The following is a 25,042-nucleotide window of genomic DNA, read 5'->3' on the forward strand; positions in this document are numbered from 1 at the left end:
GGATTTCAGGCTACCAACAACCCTGAGAGCAAACAAGCTGAACCACATAGAACCACATAGTTATTTTGTAGCACAGAGAATCACTGATGTGTTAGTAGGGAAAATCAAATGTCAGCTCCTCCAGAGCACTAGGTTTGTCCAAGCATCCTATTTTCTTTGTTAAGTTTGAAGGTTTATTTATTTATTTGTTATTTATTTATTTATTTATTATATTGCCTTTCTTTGTCCTGTAGGGAGATGAAAAGTCAGCAAACTGAAGCATATCTGCATGTGTATATCAAGACAGGCAATCTCATGGTCCTACAAACAGAGAGTCTGTAGGATGAACTGAGCTATAAAAACAGGAGCAAGAAGTCTGTGTTGGCCTGCCTTTGAAAAAAATAGTCAGCTATGGGATCTGTGAAAATATCACCATGATGCCTCTGAGATTAAGCAACAACCAGGTTGTTGGTTTTATTTTTTAATGGGAAGCTTTTAATCTTCATCTGTGTTTTGGATGCACACATAGGAAATTTGGAAAATTAGATGGAAATGAAACATTAGCTGGTCTTCAAAGCCTGTCACTGTTATTTTTTGTGCCTGCTATTTTGCCGCTGTAGAAGCAACCAGAACCACCTAGAGCTACTGCATGGGGCTCCTCATTTCCTCTCAGCAAAGAGCAGGTTACAAGTATCCAAAAGTTAGGGAGTGCAATCTGTTCCTTCCAGAGAGGGTCCAAGGGGTACCACGACAGGTGGGCTGCCACTTCCCCCTGTTCCAGGGGAGCTAGCTTGAGTTTAACTCTGATGGAGATCAGTTGTTTTGCCTGAGGGAAGCAGGATGAGAGCTAGTGCTCTCGAGAGCTTGGATAGCTGTTTCCTGGTCCTGGCACCAGCCCCAGCTCTTCCTGTGACAGCTTGATGACTCGTTTTTCCTGTATGCAAGATGAATGTTTCAGTATTTACTTATTTGGCAAAGAGAAATGATGATTAATTTGTCTTGGTTTTTGCAGTCTGATGTACAGAGTGGGGTTAGCTGCAATGTGTGCACACATCACCCCCAGCACCATGAGCATGAACCTCAGCAGGAGCAGCTGCTTTCAACTCCTCCTCAGCCATGGAGGGAGGTGCCTGGAGGTTAGATGCAATGTGTGCACACATCACACCCAGCACCATGAGCAAGAACCTCAGCAGGAGCAGCTGCTTTCAACTCCTCCTCAGCCATGGAGGGAGGTGCCTGGACTTTCCCTTCCTTGGTTCCACACAAAGGTGGTTGTTTGTCTTTTATCTGAAGGTTTTGTGCAGGTATGGGTGTTTTGAAATCCCGTGGTTAACCATTCCCCAACTTCTGGGCGGGCCCTGTGCGTGGTGATGAAGATCCAGTGAATGTCATCTGGCAGGCTTAAGGGGCCAATTGTGTTACAGATCATCCTCATCCTTCTGTCAGGGCAATACCTCCCATGAAGACAAATTTCAATCTAATTGTAACAATATTCTTCGAGTACAATGAGAAATGATACAAGAAGTTTGTGATGACAACAATATAAATCAGCACAGCAGTCAGTGGGAACACCCCACAGGCCATTCATCCGTACACTTCCATGAACTGGTGTTCATTCTGTGAATTCATTATTTTTCCCTGCTTTACTGCAAAGGATTTACAGGTCTGGACATTAAATCTATCTGACTTCTGTAACAGAGTAGTAAACAACACTGCAATCTAAATTTAAACTCAATACCTGAGAGACCTACTCTTTCAGATTAGAGATAAGGGAATTTAGGGGAAAAAAAAGTTCAGCTCTTCCAAGACTCTTCATCTCTTCTCAGTGTTCCCAAAGACTAAATATCACCTTCACACTTTCTGCCCTTTTCATCGTGTGCCTGGAGCTATACTCCATAAATTTCATATGGATTCACTAGAATTGCTTGAGCTTGTGGTTCCAATACCAGCTTTTCCTTTCTGCAATGAAGAGGTCTATATTAAAGAAAAGCAAGAAGGAGCCCAAATGATGTGCTCCAGAGCCCTCAGTCTTACTCAGAGATATCAAGGGATGATGGCAAACTAGAGAATAAAAAAGACATCTCCATTTTTTTTCTAATGTCTCCTTTCTGGTTGCTAGCAGATTTTTTTCTGCTGGAAATTGCATATCTATTACAATTTCATGATTATTATTATTATTTACAGTGATTTCATGCATGTTTCCTGGTGTGAAACTCTGTGATATCCAACACACTTTTCTTTTGGAAGTTGAAAAGGACTTCTTACAGAAAGAGAGACCTTTCAGCCTGTGACAGGAACAGCAATGGCTGTGCCAAGTGGAGACGCTGATGGCATTTGTGTGCCACCTTTGTGTTATTTATGACTTTTACCCATCCTCATCCCACCCAAGTCATCCCAAATACTTCTTGTGGCAGAAGGCACTGAATTGTTTCCTAATGGAGCCTGCTCCTGAAAAATCACAAACCTCAGATGCTCAAAGCAGCAGCCAGGCCCAGAGTAACAAATACCCTCATATTAAAGGTGTGTTTCTGTGGCAAAGCAAGTACATGGGGCGTCCTCTTATCTTCTCCTTTTCGAGTTTTCAGGTTGTCATGCAAGTTTTTTTTCAACTTTTCACCAAAATTATCTGCAGTGGCCTCTTTCAGCTTAATGCTGTGCCCAGCAGCAGGGGCTTTGAGAGAGACCTAAGTTTTCAACACCCACTGCCTGGATTGTGTCTCCATGCAAGCAGCCCAGATGATCCAAGAGGGAGGGGACAAGCCAAACATAAGCTACAGTGTGAATAAGCACAGGGAAGATGGTGCTGGGAAAATCTCCTGGGATCTTGCTGTTCCAAGTGCTGGTGGGTAGCCATGCCAGACCTCCTTCTGAGAAGCTGTCTCCAGCTTGCTGGTTTTGCCTTGTTCAAGGAAGTAAAGTTTCGTACACTGTTTGTAAACAAGTGGGGCTCTGTCAAAACCACCCACTTGTCTCATCATTACTCTTCTTACCAGAAAATTACTACAGAACCTTGAATTTTGGTTAGGTATGGAGGTTAAAACACAAAAAGAAGATAAATACTAATTTAAATACACAAGGTTTGCTTGGTTCTCTTCAGGCGTCCTGCAAAACTAATTTTCTTTTCTTCCTTACCCCCTGCCTGAGGCACCCATTGTCTATAATTCAGAATTCACTTGGGAATGTAATTTCTCTTGGAAGCCATCCTTCCTTGTTATTTCTGATTATTTTTTTTCCCCTGGAACTTGCCATTTGCGGGAAATACTAATGATTTCTAAGTTTGATATAATTTGGGCCAAAGCTGAAAAAGAAAAAAAAAAAGTCCTTGAACTGGAAATATGGCCTTTTCAGACAGGTTCATCTAACTAGAACACTCCTGAATTACTGTATACAATTTTGTATAATTCCAGGACAGCAGTCTGAGAAATTCCTCTGTAAATGCACAATGCCATTGATTTTTCAGTGTAAGACTTGATTTCAGCCATGGATTTAAAGGAATTTTACAAAGAACATCCATATAACAACCCTCATTCTAAGATGTGAGATTTTAAACTCACGAGAGAGGATGATTTGCTCAACATCACATCATACATGTATGAAATTGTTGGGAAGAGAAGGTAGATCTCCTGTAAGGGAAGTCAATAATTCACAGAACATACGCAGCAGACCCCATCCCTGCATCTCAGCATGAACTGATGGTTTAATTGGCTATGTACATGATTTTGAGTCACTAACACAGAGTCTATTGGAAAGAAAGCTATTTCTGAATGACCTCTCTCAAAGCTTGCAGTTCCATTTATTCATTCATTTTAGTTCTGTTTAGATGTTTACAGCATCCCATTTGTCTTGTTCTGTTGGTCTGTAAAAGAACAAAATGTACTCTTCTTCAGACCTGAGTCTATATAAAGAATGACGCCCTATTGGCATATAAAACTGGAAAAATATGAAATAACTAAGCTTCCTTTGGCATCTACCGATTCAAGTTGGATTAGTAGAAAGAGAAAGGTCAAAGTACTGGCAAATTCCTTCTCTCTTCTGGAGGGAAGTGAGCAGAAATCTCAAAGGCAGAAAGTACATTCTTCAATGTGGGATTTTGACTGATAATATAACAGACTGAGCAGAGAACGTGGGGGAGGAAAATCCAATTGATTTAAGTAAAATGTAACAGACACAGCTATGAGTAGGTTTTGTCTCTATTTAATAATAATGAAAAAAGGTTTTAAAGTAAAGCAATTAATTGGAAATTATTAATTTAAAGGTAATTAGTTGGAAGAGATCTGTGAATGACATCATCAAGGCTAATAAAATGTTTCTGAGTTTATTTTCTCTTTTTTTTTACATTGCTTTCATACAGCTGCAAATTATATCTCTTCCTTTGCTACAACACATCTTGTTCAAAGCCATTTTTAAAAACCTCACAGTTGATGTTTTGGTGAACAGCAGTACTTGAAACCAGAACCAGAAATTCCCAGATGGTCTTTTTCACTTTTTAAATAGGAAATGATGCATTTCATGCTTCTGAAAGCAAATGACTAGGACCTGGATCCTCAGTCCAGGCTGCAGAGGCCTCACAACATTTAGTACGCATTTTTTCTCTTCTTTCCTATGCCATCAGTTCATTATGAACCTCTCCTCTCCTCTCCTCTCCTCTCCTCTCCTCTCCTCTCCTCTCCTCTCCTTCTCCTCTCCCATGTAGTAAAAGCCCAGAATTGTCCTGAGACCTCTAAGCTGCCTGGTGCTGACCAGCTCCTGTGGTCACAAGCAGACACAATGGAATGGGCTCCCTGCTGGCTCCAGGAGCTTTGTAGGGCTGAAATATAAACTGTGGGCTCCTTTTTGGCATCCATGCATTTTTTGTCAGGCACTGGCTATTGCTGGTGCAGTCAGTCACAATTTGACCTATATCTGGAACAGATTTGGTGGATGCCGATGGCAGGGGAGTGATTCACTACCTGGCATTATCTGATTGCATCAGTCAGCAACTCCCACGAGTCTGGGGGAAAAAACCCTAAAAGTTCACACTGAGCTATTTTGTGACAGATTTAAAGCCCAGAACGTGTCTTTCCACAAAACACACTTACCCCTTGCTATACTTAGGCATGATCTCAGAACAATCATTCGGGATCAGCTCTTGGAATAAAATTAAAGTTGCAGCAGCAACCATACCAGGGCTGTCACCAGCAGGACCCAGACTGGGTGCGTGCTGAGGGTAACAGCTGGTGCAGAGAAATGAACAGCCAGCCATTGTCCCTGCACCTGGCTGGTACTGCTCCCACAGCCGGAGATGATAAACAGGGCAGCCACGGAGGCGATTGGTGTATTCTTCTGGAGAGATATGAATGAAATCGTAATTGTGGCAGAAGTGTATGATGTGTAGGAATTATGTATAAATGAGACGTGATGAACAAGATCTTCCACTCTCCCCCATCAAAGAAAGCTTTTTAACTCTCTTGTCTTAGGAACAGAACAAAAAGACCTTGGGGAGAGGGTCCTTTCACAAAATGGAAAAGAGGGGAATCGCCAGACCAGGAATGCAAATGAGCCTTCCAGCACTCTGGATGAGATTGTAATCCTCATTATTCCTTGTGGGTGCAGTGGAGATTTGGATTGTTGCTTTTGTTAGCTAAATGCAACCAAGCCATGACTTGTACAGGAGGCCCATCTGTTTATAAGGATGAGGATGGAGGGAGAACAGCAAGTGCCCGCAGAGGTGGGCATACACAGCTGCTACAAACCTCGGTGATGTTCTCAGACATGGAATGTGGAATAGCTGACTGGTATCACCACAAAGGTGACTGGGAAGGGACAGGGAAGCCTGCTGCACTGGCTGTGTTTAGGAGGCTGGAGGAAGAAACCTTGTCCCTGTGCTGCAGCTGCCATGGTCCCATCACCGGGAAATAAGGTCTGGGTCAGCGAGACTGAGTTTCAGCACAAGGAGAACATCGTGCTCATGCTTTGCTTTGGAGTTAAGACCTTCACCTTTGATCACAAGTGCTCAAATTCCCTTGAGTTCAAGGGACTACATGCAGCACCACTTTCCTCAATTTCACATACAGCTCTACAGTGCTTTACAGCATCCCTACCACAGATATCTAAACCAATCTTCCCATTCAATTGAGTAGTAGCAATTAGTGATAGCAGAACCCATCTCCTGAGATCTCATTATAAATCCCCAAAACCATGCGTTTACACACAATTAGTGACAACAGGAGAGACTAATCAACTGCCTGTTGCTCATCCCAGGGATGGCAAATATTTCCCTACTGGATTTTTGGAAACTCAATTGAGTTTTTCAAAAGTAAACACCACAAAAGTGAAATAAAGACTTTCCCATCCCTTCTCCTTCAACAACTGTTGCTATATCACCTTCCTACAGTTGCAGAGAAAACTTGCCCATGCGTGTCTTGGAGCCTTTGCACAAAATAGCATCCATTATTCAAAGAATGAGTAACAGCTGACACATTATATGCTGTGTTTCCTTTTCCTTTTCTTAAGAAATGGCAGGAAGAAATGCTAACTAGCAACTTCTTTGTAGTAAACACTCATGGAGAACTGGGAAAATTTCCAGGTTATGAATAATTTTGTGTTTTGCTGCTTCCCAAAAATTGTGTTTTTCACAGACACATGATATTCCCATGGAAAAATCTGTGCCCTGCCTGTAATCTCAGCAATAACTACGTGAAATTGATATATTTTTCTTCAGCTTCATCACCTACCAACTTCTGAACAGCAGCAGTGAAGGTGAGAAATGCCACCAATTTTCCCTCAGTAGTTGCAAAAGCTATGAATGTGATGATCTGGAAGCAAAGCTCCCAAGACCTGAAAAATACTTGGAGCTTCACAAGAGTCTGCATTCAGTCAGTTGTCACAAATTACATCTGAGCTGAGAAGCTCACATTTTCCCTGACAACCTTCACTGGCCAACTGCAACGAGCCTATCTGCCACTATTGCACACTAGGGACAGAGAAAGATGCTTCAGGAAACCCAGCTTTTATTGTCTTTCAAGTTGGAAGGCTTCACATAACACTTAGGAAAAATGGTAAGTGACTTCTAGGACCAAAACTACTTACTGAGACTGGGTTGAAGAACCAAAGTCGTTTCATCTCTTGATTTTGGAGTTTGGGCCAAAGCCACTGAGGAGAGGGGAGCTGCAGCACACACATGTCTAGGCACTGACTGAGTGGCTTCACTAACAGGGGATGGGAAGAAATCACCAATGGAGGTGACAGAGTCAGAGGTTGAAGGACTAATTTCTCTTCAGAACGGGTATTTGTGAATGGCAACTAACTGGAGCCCAGATGTGAGTTTTTAGTCATGTCAAGAAGCTGGGTGAGCAGAAATCTTTTATCTGGAGAGGTGACAGTAATAGCTAGCAATAAATCAACAAAAGTACTCCATTTTATCACCCACAAAGAATGCTTTACTTTATTTCTTTGTTATGGGTAGTTGTATTTGATCAGCTTGAACCTGGACATGAATGAACACTTGTTGTTCAATTCATTGTTTGGAGAACTGCAGAGGTCTGAGTTTAAGTCTTCACTATTTTAATCTAATTATTTATTTTTAAACTTTTCCTTATATAAAAGCACCTACACAGAAAGTTTAGAATACACATTTTTGCACTAAGTATTTCTGAGAGGAAGATTCCAAAATGATTCATAACATCTTCCCATTAGCTCTGTCTCACACTTTTTGACAGCCATGGAGTGGAATATGTCTCTCTGTCAGCAATTTAAGTAGAATGACACTATTTTATCTTCTCCCATTTCTTGTCGATTGACCCTGATTTCAAGTGTCTAGTCTGTATCCATTGAGAAAGTCTTGTTTGTTCCTATACGATCATGCTGATTAGGTGCAGTAATTTATTTCTGTTATTGATGTTTTCAGGTTCATTTTTTAACCTCAAAGGAGATTACACCAAGAATGAAATACCGGCCAATACCTGTAAACCTAAAATATATTGCTTTGGAGAATCTTTCTTCTCGGTAGAAAACAGATTTTGTACATTTTCTCTGCCTCTTGATTCTTTCTGTGTGCAGCTCTTTTGAAGTATAAATATGTGATGCTGTTTACACTGTTGCAGCTGCGTCTTAAGGTGTCTTCTACATTCTAAATCAAAATTCAGTGAGATTTAACAATTTGTGAATGGCTGCAAATCAATTATACTAAGGTCAGCTTTCTGGGAGTGTTGCTAGGTCTTTGTATAGAGAAAGAAATAAAATATTAAAAATTACAAACAAGAATAAAATGCAGTGAATTGTGGGATGTTTTGCTAACATCTTCCTTGTTTACTTACTAAAGAGATAATATCTATTCCAATGAAAGAACTTCTGAGGAAGTATGGTAAATGGAAAAGTGAACAGAAATCAGAAATCTGGTTAAGTTTTTCAAAATTTGTGTGAATGATATAATGAATTACCTGATTTTTAAAATACCTAATTTCAGAGTCAACTGGTCACAACTATTCTTTTTCTACTCTACAGAAAGAAAAAGAGATACTTATATTTGAGTTATGAAAAACAAGGCTTCTGCAAAGGATTGGACTGTAGAGATATAATTTGCTGATACTTTGCAGCACAGGTTGGTGTAGACCTGCTGCACTTGTCAGAAAGATGCACCTCCAGGACAAGTCCTGGCTGATGTTGTGCAGTAAGGACTTGCAAAGCCACCTCACTTCCATGGGACAGAGAAAGGGAAGGCCTCTGTGGAGAGGCTGGTAGAGACCCCTTATGTGTAGGGATCCCCATTACCCCACAGCCACCATGGGTGTAAGCAGGACAAGTTCCAGGGGGACCGTGCCAATCTCGTTCCCCTGCCAGAGCAGGCAGGGAAATCAGGCAGCACACATGGTAGCACCAGTACTTCCCAACTGGTGGAAGAATTTCTACAGCCCCAGAACATTACAGCAGGTCTCTGTGACTGCTAAAACTTGTGCCAATCTTGTTCTCCTGCCGGAGCAGCAGGGAAATCAGGCAGCACACATGGTAGCACCAGTACTTCCCAACTGGTGGAAGAATTTCTACAGCCCCAGAACATTACAGCAGGTCTCTGTGACTGCTAAAACTGCCAGGAATGACTCGATCTCTGCATTTGATGTCTGTAATCTCACTCTGAGGAGGTCTTTTCTATACATGGCATGCCCCTTGCAAGGGCATAAAGGCTGACTGGACAGCACCAAGATTTGACCTTCTGAACCAGGAAGCTCAAATTTTGCAAAACTGATGCTTGAGATATTACACTCCTGTACCCAGCCATAGAAGTTACTCCTCCAGCTCTTCTGATTACAGTAAGGAGCTGCTGTCTTGGCTCACACTGAACCATTTAGTCTGGCATTCCACACCTACTCTGGACACATGAATCAGGCCCCTATTTCACATCCACGGAGTTTTCACCATTTTATACAAACTTGAAGGCTTGAGAAGTTTTTCTTGGAGGTCTGACCCCCTGTTACAGCAGGCAAGCACCTTTATGTGCCTGTGAAATGATGGAAAGGTTATTTTTTCTTTTTTTTTCCCCTTTGTAAACCTACAGGACTAGGGGTAAAATTTGCTCTTGCCAAAACAGATTGAAGTCCTGCAACTCAGGTGGCTGGAATCAGGATTTTCCCAGACTTGTGGCCTCAGAAACTGGCCACAATTTCTCCATTTCTCTGCTTTCTAGATAGAAATACAATTTAGAAGCTTCAAAACTGTGAACTCAGGTAGGCAGGACATTTAACTATAGGAATGCAAAACACTGGAAAGCACATAATATCAGAAAATTTCCACCAACACAAAGAACTTTTAAAAAATATCTCTGAAATGCTGACATCTGCAGGCAAAGAAACCAGGCTATTTGACTCGAAATGTCTTGTGATAGTTGCTTCAAGAGTATTTTAAAATACAGCTGCTAATTTTCTTGGGAAACTAAGGCCCTGGCTACAGGTACAAGAGGATGCAGAATGTATGCCATTTTTAAAAGGAAAATATTTGGGAACCGCTCCAGTCAAACAGTTTGCCCAGTTACTTCAGACAAAATTGTGACTTACAAAATGTGGCACATTCCCATCAGAGAGATCTCACTTATTTTTACCCATCCACTTTGATTTGATCTCTATAGAGCCCAAACAGCTCAGGCATGATTTTGTCCTCCCAGCCACAGACTAGCAACATAACTGCTCAATTTCTTGCATGCCTGTCTACTCCTTCCATAAGGAAGTCATGGATGCTCTCCAGGATCTGGATGAGAAGGAAGAAAAGTTAATTTATGTGCAAGGAAAAGCTTGCCAAGCTCAGCATTACGGCTCATCCTGGGAGCTGGTATAATGTTCTTATGATAGGCTGCAGTTTTTTATTCCCAAATTGGATAAGCTGGTAGGTAGAATGTGAGCATACGGGCAGGTATGACACCCAAGAGCAGTGAGCTGCTGCTCGTCAGCCAGGAAAAGGCATGTCACGAGTGCTGCTGTTTTGCAGCTGACGGGCAGCATCCCGTGTCCCTGGGTGCAGGGATCCCGAGGCTATCAGTTACCCATTGTCCGCAGTGCCTCCCACCGAGCCCGGACTCCTGGAGAAGATGAGGCTGCTGCCCCTCGACAGCGCTTCTGTCGAGGCACGGTGCCCCCAGCTCCGCTCCAGGGGAGCGCAGCACTTTGAATCTTCCCGTAACTCACATCCTCAAGGTTCGCCCCCGCTGTCGGTCACCCCCATCAGGAACCACAGGAACTGAGAAATCCAAAGCCAGGGCTGTGCTGCTCTAAGGCTTTCTGCTCCCTAACCCGCCGCCCGAGACCGCATTGTTTTGGTTTCCTTCCCTCTCCTTTTTATTCCTCCACGTTCAGGTGACATTTTCCAAGTGTTCCCCGCTGTTTGGACATTCACAGCGCCCGGGACGCCGCGGCGGGAGCGCGGCCCGAGGCGCACGGCCGAGCCCGGGGCTGCGGCGAGGGGCGCGCACGGCGACCGCGGGGACACCGGCACCGGCTCCAACTGCCGGCGGCAGAGCGCGACCTCCCCTTCCCGGGAGGCGCAACTGCTCCCCGCCCGTGCCGGCGGGAGCGGGGCTTTCCCTCTCCCGACAAGCCCCTCCCGCTGCCCGCGCCTGGCTCGGCCCCTCCTCGCAGCGCACGCCGCTTCCCGCTGCCGCCCGCGCCTGCTCCGGGAGGCGGTAGCGGGCGGCCGAGAGGGACACGCCTTTCACCCTCCCGGCCCGGCCCCGGGTTGTGCGGGCGGGCGGCGGGGGGGTGTCGGCCGGGCCCTGCGCGGCTGCTGCCGGAGGGATCTCCCCGAAACACACGGCGGGGCGGGGTGTCCCCGCCCGGTGACCCTCCGGAGGGCGGGGGCCGGCCGGCGGCGATGCTGAGAGCGGCGGGAGCCCGCGGCTCCCGGTGGCGGCGGGCGGTCCGGGCAGCGCGCATCCCCTTCCCGGCGGGCGGGAAGCGCAGCGCTCGCCGGCAGCGGCCGCGCCGCGGCTGGTTCGGGGCTCCGTTGAAAAATCCCCGCTTTATTCCGTCACGATTGAAAATGGAGTCCTGCTTTTCGGTCAGTTTTGTTTGCCGTCGTGCAGCAGTTGGGTTTGTCAGGGCAGCGTGCTCACTTCGCATCAACCATTTTATGCTGCCTTTGGTCCGTGGGCTGGATTTTGGTTCGCAGCGGTTATGGTAAGGTGGTGTCTTGCAGAAACTTGAATTGCTATTCATGTTTGTTTCGCTGCAAAAGGATGTGTCAGGCTAAAACTAAAGGCAGGCAAAGATTTTATTACAGTTTTGCTAAGCCAAAAACCCCCACCTCTTAGTTCTTCTGCTAGGTTTGCAAACTGCAGTGCAGAGTCCCTACTCCTCACTTTTTTCCTCTTCCAAGTTCAAATTTCAGCTTTTTATTCTCCATGCTTTTCAAAAAGTGGGAGGGTAGCTACAACTGGTATTATGCTTTGTGACAGTAGTTTTGCCTATGGCTGTTAGAAATGCACTTCCAAGTGTCTTAGTTTGGTTTTCAAGATGTCTGATTCCCATGTATTATTTAATGGAAACTTTTCCTTGGAAATATTATCAATTAATTACGAATCACTTTAGCAAATGAGGTCTTCGCCAGACTGCTTTTGTGAGACTGTTACTCCAGAGAATCATGGAGAATTATTAGAATTTCCTTTTTGGGTTTGTTTCAGGTTTTTTCTGTACTCTTTGCTTTAAGTGAGCGAACAAGGGGGAAAAAAAGAGAGGCTAACAGGAGTTAGAATATGGCTAGAGTATTTTTATCATGACTTCAGTATGGTAATGTAATATGTCCAACATCCACATTGCAGGTGGTGTCTTACATGTTGGCTTTTCTTTGAGTAGGGAGAAGCGGTATTTTGAGTTTTTGTTTTGCTCAAGCACAAGTGGCAGCAGCGGTGCGTTTCTGGTGTGGCTGCATTGCCTGTGGGTGACGCGGTGGTGTTCCATCTGCAGGTGCCACAGGAGGTGATGCCCGTGAGCGCTGGTAGTGGTACAGCTCTCTAGCTGGACTGGTTATTGGTCTTCTTCAGCTGTAAGGTTGTGTGTCCCACATGCTTGGATAGCCTTCCCCTGTGCTGCCCAGCTTCCCCAAGTTGAGGCTGCCTTTCTGACGTCTAACCTGAGGTGCTCCTTTATTCTCTCTCCCTGCTTCCATATCACTTCAGTGGTCAGAAGCATCCCTTGACTCTTTCACCAAATCCCTCACTTCCCTTTTTTTTACCCTCTCACTACAGAGGTGCCACCTTGGCTTCAACATTTGCTGTACGCTGTCTGGTCAGCGTACCTGATCTTTGCCTTGGCAGGATCATTGCATCTCGTCATACCCTTCTTTTCAGATAATCATAAAAGCTGGAGTGGTAGATGTGGTTGCTAGCTTTATTTTACACTTGCTACTGCCCATCAGATAATCCTGAGCTGTAAGTTTCATAAATTGTATTCTCTCTGGTAAGTGCAAAGCTTTCAACAGTCTTGGTTCAGGTTGTGCTGCAGAATTGGGAATCTGGCTCATGTGCAGGGAAAAGATTAGACAATGATAACGGGTTCCCTCAAGTCTTCAAACCCAATGAATCTGAAATGAATCTCTGTAGTGTAGCCACAGCCCTGGAGGCAGCTAGCCCATTACTAGACTCCAGACATTTGTAAGAGGCTGTGCCCTCGAGGGTTGCTTGAGCACTAAGCAGTTTGTGGAGGATGTGGCCTGCTGCAGTGGGTGGTGGGGTTAGTAGAGTTCTGCTGTGCACAGTCAAGACTTGAGTGTTTGAGGGAGACTGCCTGGGTTGTGGATTAAGTCTGCTGGGTTGCAGGGAAGCTCCTGGCTGTGCTGCCTTTGGGCTGTGCAGCTGCATGCTGTGACTCGTGCTGCCCAGGCTCACTGGTCCTGTGAGACCCCGGGCTCGCTCTTCTCTTCTGCATTGTCACCATGTGTTGCTCTAGTGTAATCTGTGTGTGTTTGGTGTCACTGCTCTCCTGCTCCACCTGTACCCTGGGAATGCAGTGCATGATCATAATGACATAACCTGCTTTCTGTCATTAATGTGGCAAGACAGAAGTATGCAGAGATGAAAGCAGCAGATTTAGCAGTTGAAAATGTCTCTGCAGACCTTGGCTTTGCATTGTGATATCACTATGATGGTCTAATTACACAGTCACATCAGGACGCTACTTTGCTCATGAAGAGACAGTGATTCACATATGGGGTTTTTGTAACTCTTCACAGTTTGTTGTGTGGTCCATGTATTGTTTCTGCCCCTGATCCATGTGGCACAATGAAATAGAATTTTAATTTCCTCTGGGCTTCTCTGTGCAGCCCTGACTAGTTGTGCCATGTGATTGGGAACTGCCGGTACAGCACCTCTGTATTGTGGAAAGTTCTTGTTCATTTTTACATTTTGATAAATTTTGCCTCAATCCCTGCACAATTTTTTCCTTTAAACTGGCAGCCAGTTTTTGGCATGATGACTGAGAAATGTCACCAGACTTTTCTCCTGCCCCAACAGGACATTTGTTTATGGTTTTTTTGGTGGTGGTTCAATTTTTGCATGTTCAGAACTCAAACTGTGCTTGAAGGGTTCTAGACTCCCACAGGGGAATTGGGAAGGCAGAGAGCATAACCACTGACCAGATGTGATGGCTTTTCTTACTTTGCACTCTCAGTTTCTCAGCAGGTATTGGGATGATGCCTACAAGGGGGATTCACATTCTCTAGCTATGTCCTTTGTTCCTCTCTCTCTTCCATGAGACCATGTGATACATTAATCTTTCTTGACCAAAGTGCATCCATTTTCTGCACTAAGTGATGCACAGGACATGGAGAGGGGCTTATAGGGAATGGGTGGACTGGTTTAACAGTATCACAATGCACAGGGAAAGTGAGATGCGATGTCACAGAAAGTCTCATTTCTTAGGTTACCTGTCTTCAGAATGATTAAATGATGTTTCTAAAAAATATTTTAATTTTCTGATTTTCTTGCTTGTTTTCTGTGTTATGTTGCATAAAATCTGAGCTGTCATTGTGTAAAATTATATCAGTAACTGCATGGGATTTTGCACTTACCCCATTGATGGTAGTGTTCCTGATGGCAGTAGTCGGTTACCTTCATCTGCAGACATAAATGAGTATAACATTTTGTGGCTACTTTGCCCCATCATCAGAAGAGGAAAATCCACAGGGTTTACTTTTAGATCTGAGGCTCTGAGGAACAAATTCCTATTCTGTCTCTGCCTTGCTGAGGCTGGACACTTTCAGATTCTGTGTTCCAACTGTTTCATCCCTTTATCCTCTAAACGTCTTGCTCTAGTCTTGACATAGAGTTGTTTCTGACCCTAATATTCCTTATTCTATCCATTTTCTTTGCCTTGTTTCCATTCTTCATCTCATTGTCCAGTAGAGCCAAGTCCTCTTCTTTGGCTTGGTAATCCCTATCTTAACATCTTGCTGCTTCATCCCCTTGTCATTGTCACTCTGTTCTCTCCAGCACTGTTGCTGTGGGAAGACTAGAGAAAAGAAAAAGCTATGTCTCCTTAGCTGTGCTTTTCCCCTTTAACATGTAATTCATTAAAGCCAGCCAAATTAAAGTAAAAATACCCCCACAGCATCACTGTCTCTAAATCACTGTCCTGCAGTGTACTGGCCACTTGTTTTAAGGTAATTTTTTTTTCTCCCCCTGCACAAGTAGTAGAGCTGGTGAGTTGGTTGGTTTGCAGGTGAAGCTGATGGCAGTCAGATTTGTGTGCTTTTGAACACTTTGCCCAGTTTTCATGAATTTGTAGGACTGATTTACTTTCAAATAAAAATGCTAATGTAGGAGAAGTGTATGGAGAGGGAAATCAGTAAGCACAACAGTTGAACACTGTGACTGGCCAACAATTATGACTTATTAAAAAAAGAAATATCCTGGATGTGGTATAGTTAAAGATGGACATCAAAATCATCAATGCAATGTTTAATTTAAAAACAGAGTTTTCAGAGAATGAATTGTTGAAGTATTTAAGCATGGATTAATATTTGCTGTCAAATGTTCCCTGCTGCATATAACATCCAGTTCCAGTTTGACACTCTAGTGATGTTCAGTATTGGCACCTTCTGATTATTTAGCCTGAGGGAGTCCCATTGGTATCAGTGAGACCACCTGGAAAATTAAATTTCTATTCTGTTATAGTGACTACAAAATTTAATACCTATTAATCTACTAAGGGGAAATAATTTTGCCTTATAATACTATTGTGTTCTTCTAACTGCAGAAATCAATTTAATGCAAATTTCACTGTCTCTATCAATGCAAATCAGGTTCAAAAGGACTTTCATGTTAGTTTTAGGATTTGAAAACTGTGCAATTACATGCTTTGGTAGCAAATGCAGTTCATGTTTTGCAAATCCTTGCAAATGGAATCATGTTCATGGTGTTACTGAATAAAATAAATACTATCCTTTCATGCAAGCAAGTACACACCCATTTAAGTTTGGGTTTTTTAAGTTATTTGCTATCAAAATGGTTATCAGGGCCCTGACAGCATTCTGTGTTCATGTGATTAGTTATTGCTCAAGTGTTGTGCTTTCATGAGTAAGGTTTAGGTTTGATGTTTGCTCTGTTTTATACAAGGAATACAGTTTTTTAACTCATTGCTTTGCTTTGTCTGTACTTATCCCATATCTTACTCACAGTGATCTAATAAATAGTGACAAAATGATTTCTAGCTCTTGGAGACATTTGTAAGTTTTCTTCAGTCTTTCTTACAGCCTTGCATATTGAGACATCCTTTGATATTAAAGTACTGTCATGGCTGGCAGGAGTCCACCCTTCTCTGCTTTTCTTCCTGCAGCATATGTAAGAGGAAAAAACAGAGGAAAACCTTGCATTCAGCTCAGAGTAAAATCCTACAGCTAATCTTCAAGGTGTCTAAATTATAACAGGATTAGTAGAGCATGGGCTTTCTTTAAACTCTTTTGATAGAAATTCAAATAATTTCAAAGAGGCCTTTTGAAGCAGTAATCTAGTCACTGGAGTGGGTAATTCCGTTTTGAAAGCTTGTGGGATTTCGAGTGGAGCACTGGCATTTCCTGGTAGACTTTAGTGACATTTATCTTGAGAGCATTCACTTCAGCCTTTATGTCTTTCTGTCTGTCCCTTGGAGTCTATCAGTCCTTCTTCCTGGGCTTGAGAGGGATATTGCTGTTATTCCTGTGTCCCAGGATGCCTGCTGGGAGAGGAGGAAGTTTCTGTTGGAGCCTGGCTATTGGGTGTACCTGGCACTCCCCATCTCCCCTTGTGTGGTGCCGATACCCATGATGGGAGCAGTGTCCAGCTGAGGTCTCTGTGTGCCACACAGGTGCCAGGGATGGTAATGACGGGGCTGGCATTGTGAGGGAGATGTCTGTGGGAACCAACAACTCCACATCAGGAGCTGCTGTCTTGAGGAGATGCTGGGTACTGCATCTCCTGTTTCCCACTGAGTTTCTACCAGCTTCTTTAGCCTTTAGCATGGAAAATGAAATACAGTCTGTTGCAGTGAAACTTGGGAAGGATGGACCAATGACACAAATATCCCTAGATTTGAAAATATAAGAGGTGTTGGTACCCCTTGATTGAACCTGCTTTCCTTTCTTGTGCTTTTGCACTGGGTGTGGTGGCTAGCTGGCTCTCAGTCTGAGCGAGTCCAGCCTGCAGTGTTTACATCTGTGCTTGGCATTAGGGCATCTACTGCATGCCACAGTTATCTCTATTTCCAGCATGAGTTGGAGTTTGCCACTGAAAACTTGCTAAGGCAGGTACAGTAGAATCTGCTTCAGTTTTTATTAGAATGACTGTTTCTTGAAGCACCGAGGTTAGTTCTCTGTAGCAGTTCAAGTTATTAAAAGCTCTTGGAAGGCTAAAGTGAAAGGATTTAATGCTTACAGTGCTTTTCTATGGGGACAATTAATGTGCAGACTGAGCAACAACCAGTGTTCAAAATACATTAAGGCCCACCAGTCTTGAGATAGTTATTCGTCTCTGCATTCACCATGAGAGAAGTCATCAGAAAAACCCACATGGTGCTGAGGAGTCTTCCTGGCTGGGGCATGATTGCTTATGGCACAGAGAACCAATTGTCTTCTGACGTGGTTAAACCAAATCAGAGTTCACATTGGAGCACTGGGGGTGCATAGTTGTCCTGGTACTGATGAAGGTAGAGGCTTAGGTCTGTTCTCTGGGGATATTTCCGGTTGGGTTCAGGTGTTACAGCACAAGCTGGGGCAAGATTTCTCCTATACAGAGAGGGTCTGTACATCACAAGCAAAAGCCAAAGCTTTTGTTTGTGATTGTTTTCTATATTTGGACAACACATATTAAATGGAAAGAAACTGGCTAAGTTGGCTAGATGATAATTGTGCACATGATGGTGATTTCTACAAGACCATATGAATTCTCATGTTGGGTTTCAGCAGTGTAGGCAGTAGGTTCAGCTTGGAGCACAGATGGCTGTGTAAACAGGCTACAAAATTATTGTGCACATGAAAGTGCCTATTTTCCTTAGTTTGTACAGTTTCAATCTTGATTTTCTGCCTTTGGTGAGGTGATGGTTGAGCTGGGAGTGGGTGGTTGAATGAGAGCTCAAGATAACTGTATCACATGCTGGTAGCTGATTTCATAAACAGGCATTAGCTCAGGCTGTGCTGTTAGTTAGAAGGTGTTCATGTGGCAGGTATGAGTTAAGCCTTTATGATTTCCATGGTATCTTCCTGCTGCTGTGAAGTTGCTAGGTGTGGTTTTTTTTAACTTATTTTTTTTATTGTGAAGAGATTGCCTTGGAGGTCAGATGTGAAGTTAGCATAAGTGGAGTGCATTTGAGATGCTTCTAGTAGCTAGTGAGCCCTCTCTGAGTCTCATCACCTAAATTCTCTCAGGGTTTAACAGCTCCAAATTACTGGAAATCTTTTCTAGGGGAAGGTGATCACTTCATGTTACTGCTTACTTAATAGAATTAGTGACATCTTGCACATGGGGTAAAGCATGAGGGAGCTGGGCTGCTTATGGCTTTGTTCTCCTTAAATCCCTTCTGAGTAGGTGTTGCCTGCGGCTGTGTGGTCCTTGGGGACAGGATTGAGCTCTGGATTGGCACCTGGTGACAATATCAATATGTAGGTGCATAAAGCTATCAGCCAGACTGACTCCACACAGCTCCTCACTGCAGTGGCACTGCCTCTGTCTGTTGCTTACTGCCAATGGACTGCTGACCTTGGCTTCTCTTTCCAAGAGCATGAGGGAGTCTTATGGCACAGAAAAAGCCTGCAATAAGAGTGGCTTACCAGGTACTTCTGTCCACAGTTTTTTTCCCTTCCCTTGTGGAAGTTTTCGTCCTGATCATTCAGCAAAGATTGCTTAAGAAGTTTTGAAGAGATATCAGTCATCATCATTGAGTGTTACCAGTATAAGCCCTGAGCTGAGCAGTTTTGAAAGATTTCTCTTACTGTTTGTCAGCTGTTAGTTGTTGTTCTGCTGCACTGAATATCCAAGCCTGCCTTTTGGATCAACTTGTGAAACCTTTTTCCTGATTGCATTCTTCTGCTGCACTTAGGCTTTTAGGAAAGTGGCCACTCATTTCTGTATTGCCGTATTATTTGTACTATTTAACCAGTTATGAGTATGACAATACCATTTTGTCACATCTTGATAATCTTTGGAATATTAGATTATATTACAAGGTTCAACAAAGCAAAGACATCAGGCACTTACTTCAAGTTTTCTCTTTCTCTCTTTTTTTGTGGTGGTGGTGGTTTATTTTCTACAGCTGCATTACAGTATTACTGCAGTAATATTGTATGACATCAATTAAAATAAAGCTATGCTGATGGCAGAGGAAATTCAGAAGATCCCTGCAGATGGTTGGTAGGGAGTGGCCTTCGCCAGGAATGACTCAGCTCTGGTTCAGGCTGGCAGAGTGAACAATTCCTGGCTGTGTAAGGTTGTGAAGAGAGCAGTGTTCCTGGGAAAGCAGGATAGAGGTTAAAGTGCTTGTTTGCAAGGTATGTGTCCCACAGGAGCCCTTCTGGCCTAGGTAATGTGCTGGCAGCCAGTGTGTCCTTGGCTCAGCTGGAGAGATGCTAGAGTAACAGCAGACCAAGAGCAAGCCACAGTAAGTGTCTTGCAACCAATCCGGTGCCAAGACCTTTCCCTTTTATTGGGGATAATTTCTTTTTCCAGATCCCTCACAGCCTCCTGTTGCCTGACAGTTGTTTCAGGATGACAGCAGGGCCGTCTCGTCCAGCCGCCACCGCGCTTCCCTCTCCCTCTGCCCCCAGCCTCACATGTTTAACACCTCCCCTGAGTTTTACCAGAGATGGCAGATCTGTGCAGTGAGCTGAAACCTGTGCCGACGAGTAGGGGAAATAATTATCTGTTTCTGTCCACTGACTGAAAAACTCTGGTGCCTAACACAATGGGTAATGTGGGAGCCTAGCAGGGGAAGAGGGAATTTTGCTTTAGGCACCTGCATTGAGGGCTTGGAACAAATGGGAGCAGTCACGAAACTGAAGCCATGGAATCATTGCATTTGGCTTGCTGGGTGCATCTTTGGTTTTATGATGGGTGTGTAAACAGAAGTAAACAACATTCTCCTTAATATACTTCACCAGAGGGGTGTTCCTCAGGCAGCTGTTCTGCTGCTTTCATTTGGGTCACAAAATGGGAAGGATGGTCTTCATATACTGCCTTTCTTTTTTGTGAAAAGGTAGATCCAGTTCATGTGGGAGGATTTTTTTGTTGTTGAAAGAGGTATTTTTCAGATGTTTTGTTTCTATTCCTATTCCTGGCTTTTATGGATGTTTATAAACCTGAACAGAAAAAATGAGAAAAAGCCAGAAAAACCAGTCCAGGTTCCTTGCAGTCTTCTGTCATATTCTCATTTTCAAAAGAAAAATTAATTTTATGGTGACTCTGTCAAACATGAAACACAACCTTGTTTAAACGGTGAGCTATCTTTGCACAAATGTACGTGTGTTTGGAATGTCTTATGTTATTTCTGTTTTAGAAAACATTTACGTACTGCTCCTTCCAACTATTTTCAAAATCACTGTTCCAAATCACTGCAGAGGAATATGAGAAAACATTTTTTTTTTTATGTGGAAACATAATGTATTGAAAGAAGCAGCACGCGCTTGTAGTTGCAACTTGACAGCCTACGTTGAAGCTGTTCTGCTCCACAAAACTGCACACTGTCTTGTTTTGTTCTCTTTGGCTGTGAAACCCATCTTGAAACTGAGAGTTAAATAGAAATTCTTTTATTGTTATTTTGGCATTAGTTTGAAAGGAGCTGCTGGGAGATTAGATGTTGCTCTGATACTGTGTAATCTTTCAGTTTCCCTGAAGTTTAGTTTCATAGCTTTGGAAACCAGAAACTTGTTGAGTTGTTAGCTACTTGGAAGCAAATTATATTTAGGTGACAAACTGACTTGGGGATATAGGTGTGGATGGGCAGTTTGGCTGTGTAATTTCTATTTACTTCCCATCATAATCTCTGTTGACAGTAATCATTAATAGCATCATCATAAAACATTAGGACAATGATTCTAGCTCTGACCTTTTGAAGAATATCTTAAAATTTATTTCTAATTATGGGAAGTACAAGGGCTTGATAACAAGAATTTTTAAAGTCTTGTAATACTGAAAAAAAGTCCTCTGTCTCATTTATAAAATGATGATTAAATAACCCATACCACTTTGAAGGGTATGAATTGATAGGAAGAGCTCTTCACATTACCTAGAAGGACGCTCCCATACTGATCTGAATGCTGTCTCTTTTGCTTCTAAGGCATATCTGTTGCCATGAACTGGGAAAATTGCACAAAAATTGCTGTTTTCTGTTTCTCATTTATTCTTTATGCAGGAACATGTGGCATGGTTATGTTTGGCAGGAGACATGGGTACAGAGAAGTCCGCAAGGGATGTTCGGCCCTGCACAGTCTGTTTTGTACAGATAATTTGAAATGTGTGGCAAAACCAAATGTTGGCTTGAAGATTTTTTATTCTTTTCAGGTAGTGGAATTTTCTGCTTTCTTGTATACAGGAAAACTACAGAAAACAACAGAACTTTCTACTGAGACAACTTCAACTAGCCATGCTGGGCTTCTCAGTTTCTCTTATGGAAATAATAGGAGTTTAATCAAGGCCTTCTCCAAACCAGCAGACTTGATAAAAGCAAATCTGTGTCAGTGAGAGCAGGTGCTTTGACTGTCATGGCATAACTTGTGCTGTGGAGTGTGGCAACGTGTCAGAGAGAGCCCTCTTAGCTTTCTGGAGTATGTCCTATGCAGCTACAGTGACAGTAGTGAAAAGTCAGATGAGTCCCCAGAAGAGGTGAATAGACACCAGCTTCTCCTCTTAGCAATGATGTTTTCCAAAGCAATCTCAGTTTATTGGGGTCTTTTGCGTGATGGAAGGCTTTTGTTAATTCTGTTGCTGTCTTCCAGCTGCTCTAGACCTGCTTTTGCTGTGGTGACTATGTGACCAGCCAATTCACACTGTGTGGATAGCAGATCAGATTGAGGGAATGTGTGAAAACTTGCAATCATCTAGTTAACTTAAATGTTGAAGAAGACATCGCTGTCCAGAACTTGCAGCTTTGCCTTTTCTTGCCCATAGTTCCATTGTGGGAAGTTCCTCAGGTAATCTGGTGTCTGTAAATTCTTAAGGAGAAACTGGAGAAGATCTCATTCCACAGTATTTCCATTGACTGATGAAAAAAGTCTGTTGAAAGTTGCCTTTATTTTAGCCTTTAGACACCCAGTATATGATCATAATTAAGTAATTGCAGACACAGTCTGTGGTGGTGGTTTTTGTATTTCAGTCACTTATTTTATTAATTTCATTTTTTGTCCACATAGTGAAGAAGAGTCTGTAAACTTCTCAGGGAACTAGAGATCATATGTTTTTGCATACAAACTCAAAAATGTGTTCAAAGAGTGATCAAAGAAACACTTTCCTTTTTTTAGTCAGGTAACTGTGCCGGTGTGGATGAACAAGTATAGTGTCTGTATTCAATTCTAGACTTGTCTGTGTAGTACTTTCTCAGCTGTCAGCTATAATTATACTTGCAACGCTTAGAACATTTACTCTCTGAAACACAGTGAGAGCATAAGTGGATTTTTGGCATGTTCTTTTTTTGCTACCTTCTTGTAATGGTGGAAAGGAATATCTACCAAAATAGATGAATAAAGGAAATGCATAAGTGAGAATTGTTCATATTGGCCTCTGGTACTTGCCCTCACAAATGACTTCTGACGATTTGCCTTTCATGGGTTCAGTTTAACTGGCCTCTCTGAGGTCAATTGCATAGGATGCTGTAATTGAGAGCTATACTTTCAAACCTTAAATATGATGAAGGAAAGACTGACAACAAAGAAAAGCTTTTCACGCTTGCTGTGGTAGTGTGACTTGAATCGAAGTCTGGGAGAATGGGTGGAAAACTCTGAAGTGGTAAACTGACAGATTTTGTTTCAGAGCAGATAAGTTATCGCTCACTTCTGCTCTTGGCCAACAACATTATAGTGAAAAATAGCAACATTATACTTAATAACACTCAGTAAAAGAGTGGAGAAATGTTAGTCACTGGTAGCCAATAAAATTGTTGCTTCTCAAAGACCTCTCCAAACTTGTTATTAGCGGGCTTTTCAGAGATGTGAGACGGCCAATAACAAAATATTTGTCACATTATAGAAGGAACTTCCAAAGAGTCTCTAGGGAAAGCCTCTCCTGTCTCTCTTCTCTACAATTTGATAATTAGTTTTTAATGACTGAAAAGTCCATATTTTGAAATGAAATAGGCTTTTTCTTCTTCAAAGGAAAGCTTTTGGGAATGTGTTTTGCTTGCAATTTATAGGCCACTCCCTGAAGGAAAGGTATTGCAGAAGAGCTCTTCTTGCAAGTGTGCCACTTTTGGCATTAGAAACAGAGACAGAAATTAAGTGAAGGATGTGGAATCTTCCAGGGAATGGCTCAGAAAAGTTTTTCTGTGTAATTTGTGCCTCTTTCTTTGGTATAAGTAAGTTTTAAGAAGGTAGCTTTGAACATTTTGTTTGTTTATAGCCTTTTCCAAAAACTTGCTGGAAAAAGGACCAGTAGCACAGCAAAGATCTATTGTTGCAGAATACCTGATTTGTGTATTACTGCTGTAGGACAGGTGATGATGGATAGTGTGCCTCATACTGAGAGTCAGAGTCAAAGTACATCTAGGAGCATAAAACCTCTCATTCTACTGCAAATTATGTAGTGTTGTTTGTGCAAGCAGTGATAAAAATGGCATTAAAACCAACGCAACAGAGTGGTAATAATTAGTTTTTAATGACTGAAAAGTCCATATTTTGAAATGAAATAGGCTTTTTCTTCTTCAAAGGAAAGCTTTTGGGAATGTGTTTTGCTTGCAATTTATAGGCCACTCCCTGAAGGAAAGGTATTGCAGAAGAACTCTTCTTGCAATTGTGCCATTTTGGCATTAGAAACAGAGACGGAAATTAAGTGAAGGATGTGGCATCTTCCAGGGAATGGCTGAGAAAAGTTTTTCTGTGTAATTTGTGCCTCTTTCTTTGGTATAAGTAAGTTTTAAGAACTTCAGTAATCTTGAATTTACTGAAGGTAGCTTTGAACATTTTGTTTGTTTATAGCCTTTTCCAAAAACTTGCTGGAAAAAGGACCAGTAGCACAGCAAAGATCTGTTGTTGCAGAACACCTGATTTGTGTATTACTGCTGTAGGACAGGTGATGATGGATAGCGTGTCTCATACTGAGAGTCAGAGTCAAAGTACATCTAGGAGCATAAAACCTCTCATTCTACTGCAAATTATGTAGTGTTGTTTGTGCAAGCAGTGATAAAAATGGGATTAAAAACAACGCAACAGAGTGGTGATTTTTCTACCTGCTCATCAGGTAGAAATTTGAAGTCCTAAGGGGAAAAAAATTCAGTCATAGCAGTCTGTGTCCTCAAGGTTCTGTGCACCTCTGCCATAAGCCCTGGGGCTCTGGCTGAGACTTCAGGAGAACTTCAGGAAACTGATTGCTGTGTTTTAGATAGGGTGAGGCAGCCCTTGACCATGGAAGAAGCCGCCTAATATTTGAAAGCAGCCATACAGAGGTTAGAAGGCAGCCTGACTGCCCTGTTGGAGCAGTACTTCCTGATGAAGTCGAAGAATTAGGAAGACAGAAATACAGAGAAGTATTTTTAATACTTGAGTAAGCATATGTCGTAGGGGTCAACCTGCTACAGCATATAAAAAGTTCTTACAAAAACTCCAGTAAAAAATTTCCAATCTCTTTTGAGCCTCCCAGCTGCAACAGAGCAGCCAGCAATGGGAATCATATGTAGTGGTACTTTGGTGAGGAACTGGAAAACGTCATTGCTTCTTAAATGCAGAAAATTCTTTTGTAGAACATTTTTTTGTGTAGAAGTGGATATTGTTGCTGTGAGGTAATTGAAGTAAACTGTTCTTTGCTCAAGGATATAGCAAAGCTGCTACTTTGGTGATAAAATATAATGTTGCACTTGGATTTTTTCACCTGTCTGTGCTGCAGACAGCTTTGTTTGGTTTGTGAAATATAGCTGTCTAGAAGGTCAGTGGTGGTGATACA

General features: G+C 42.7%; 1 protein-coding gene across 1 annotated transcript in view; it reads left to right on the forward strand.

Moving 5' to 3' along the window:
• HECA (hdc homolog, cell cycle regulator) overlaps positions 1–25,042 on the forward strand; it is a 39,324-nt gene that overhangs the window by 2,395 nt on the left and 11,887 nt on the right. Inside the window, exons 2-4 of the mRNA XM_039706861.1 lie at positions 10,465–10,637; positions 10,839–11,177; positions 11,290–11,496. Of these exons, the coding sequence (XP_039562795.1) occupies positions 10,465–10,637; positions 10,839–11,177; positions 11,290–11,496 (719 nt within the window). The remainder of the gene's footprint in view (positions 1–10,464; positions 10,638–10,838; positions 11,178–11,289; positions 11,497–25,042) is intronic.

Source organism: Passer montanus, unplaced genomic scaffold (genome assembly GCF_014805655.1).
Source record: "Passer montanus isolate IOZ18808 unplaced genomic scaffold, ASM1480565v1 scaffold2, whole genome shotgun sequence".
NCBI classification, from domain to species: Eukaryota; Metazoa; Chordata; class Aves; order Passeriformes; family Passeridae; genus Passer; species Passer montanus.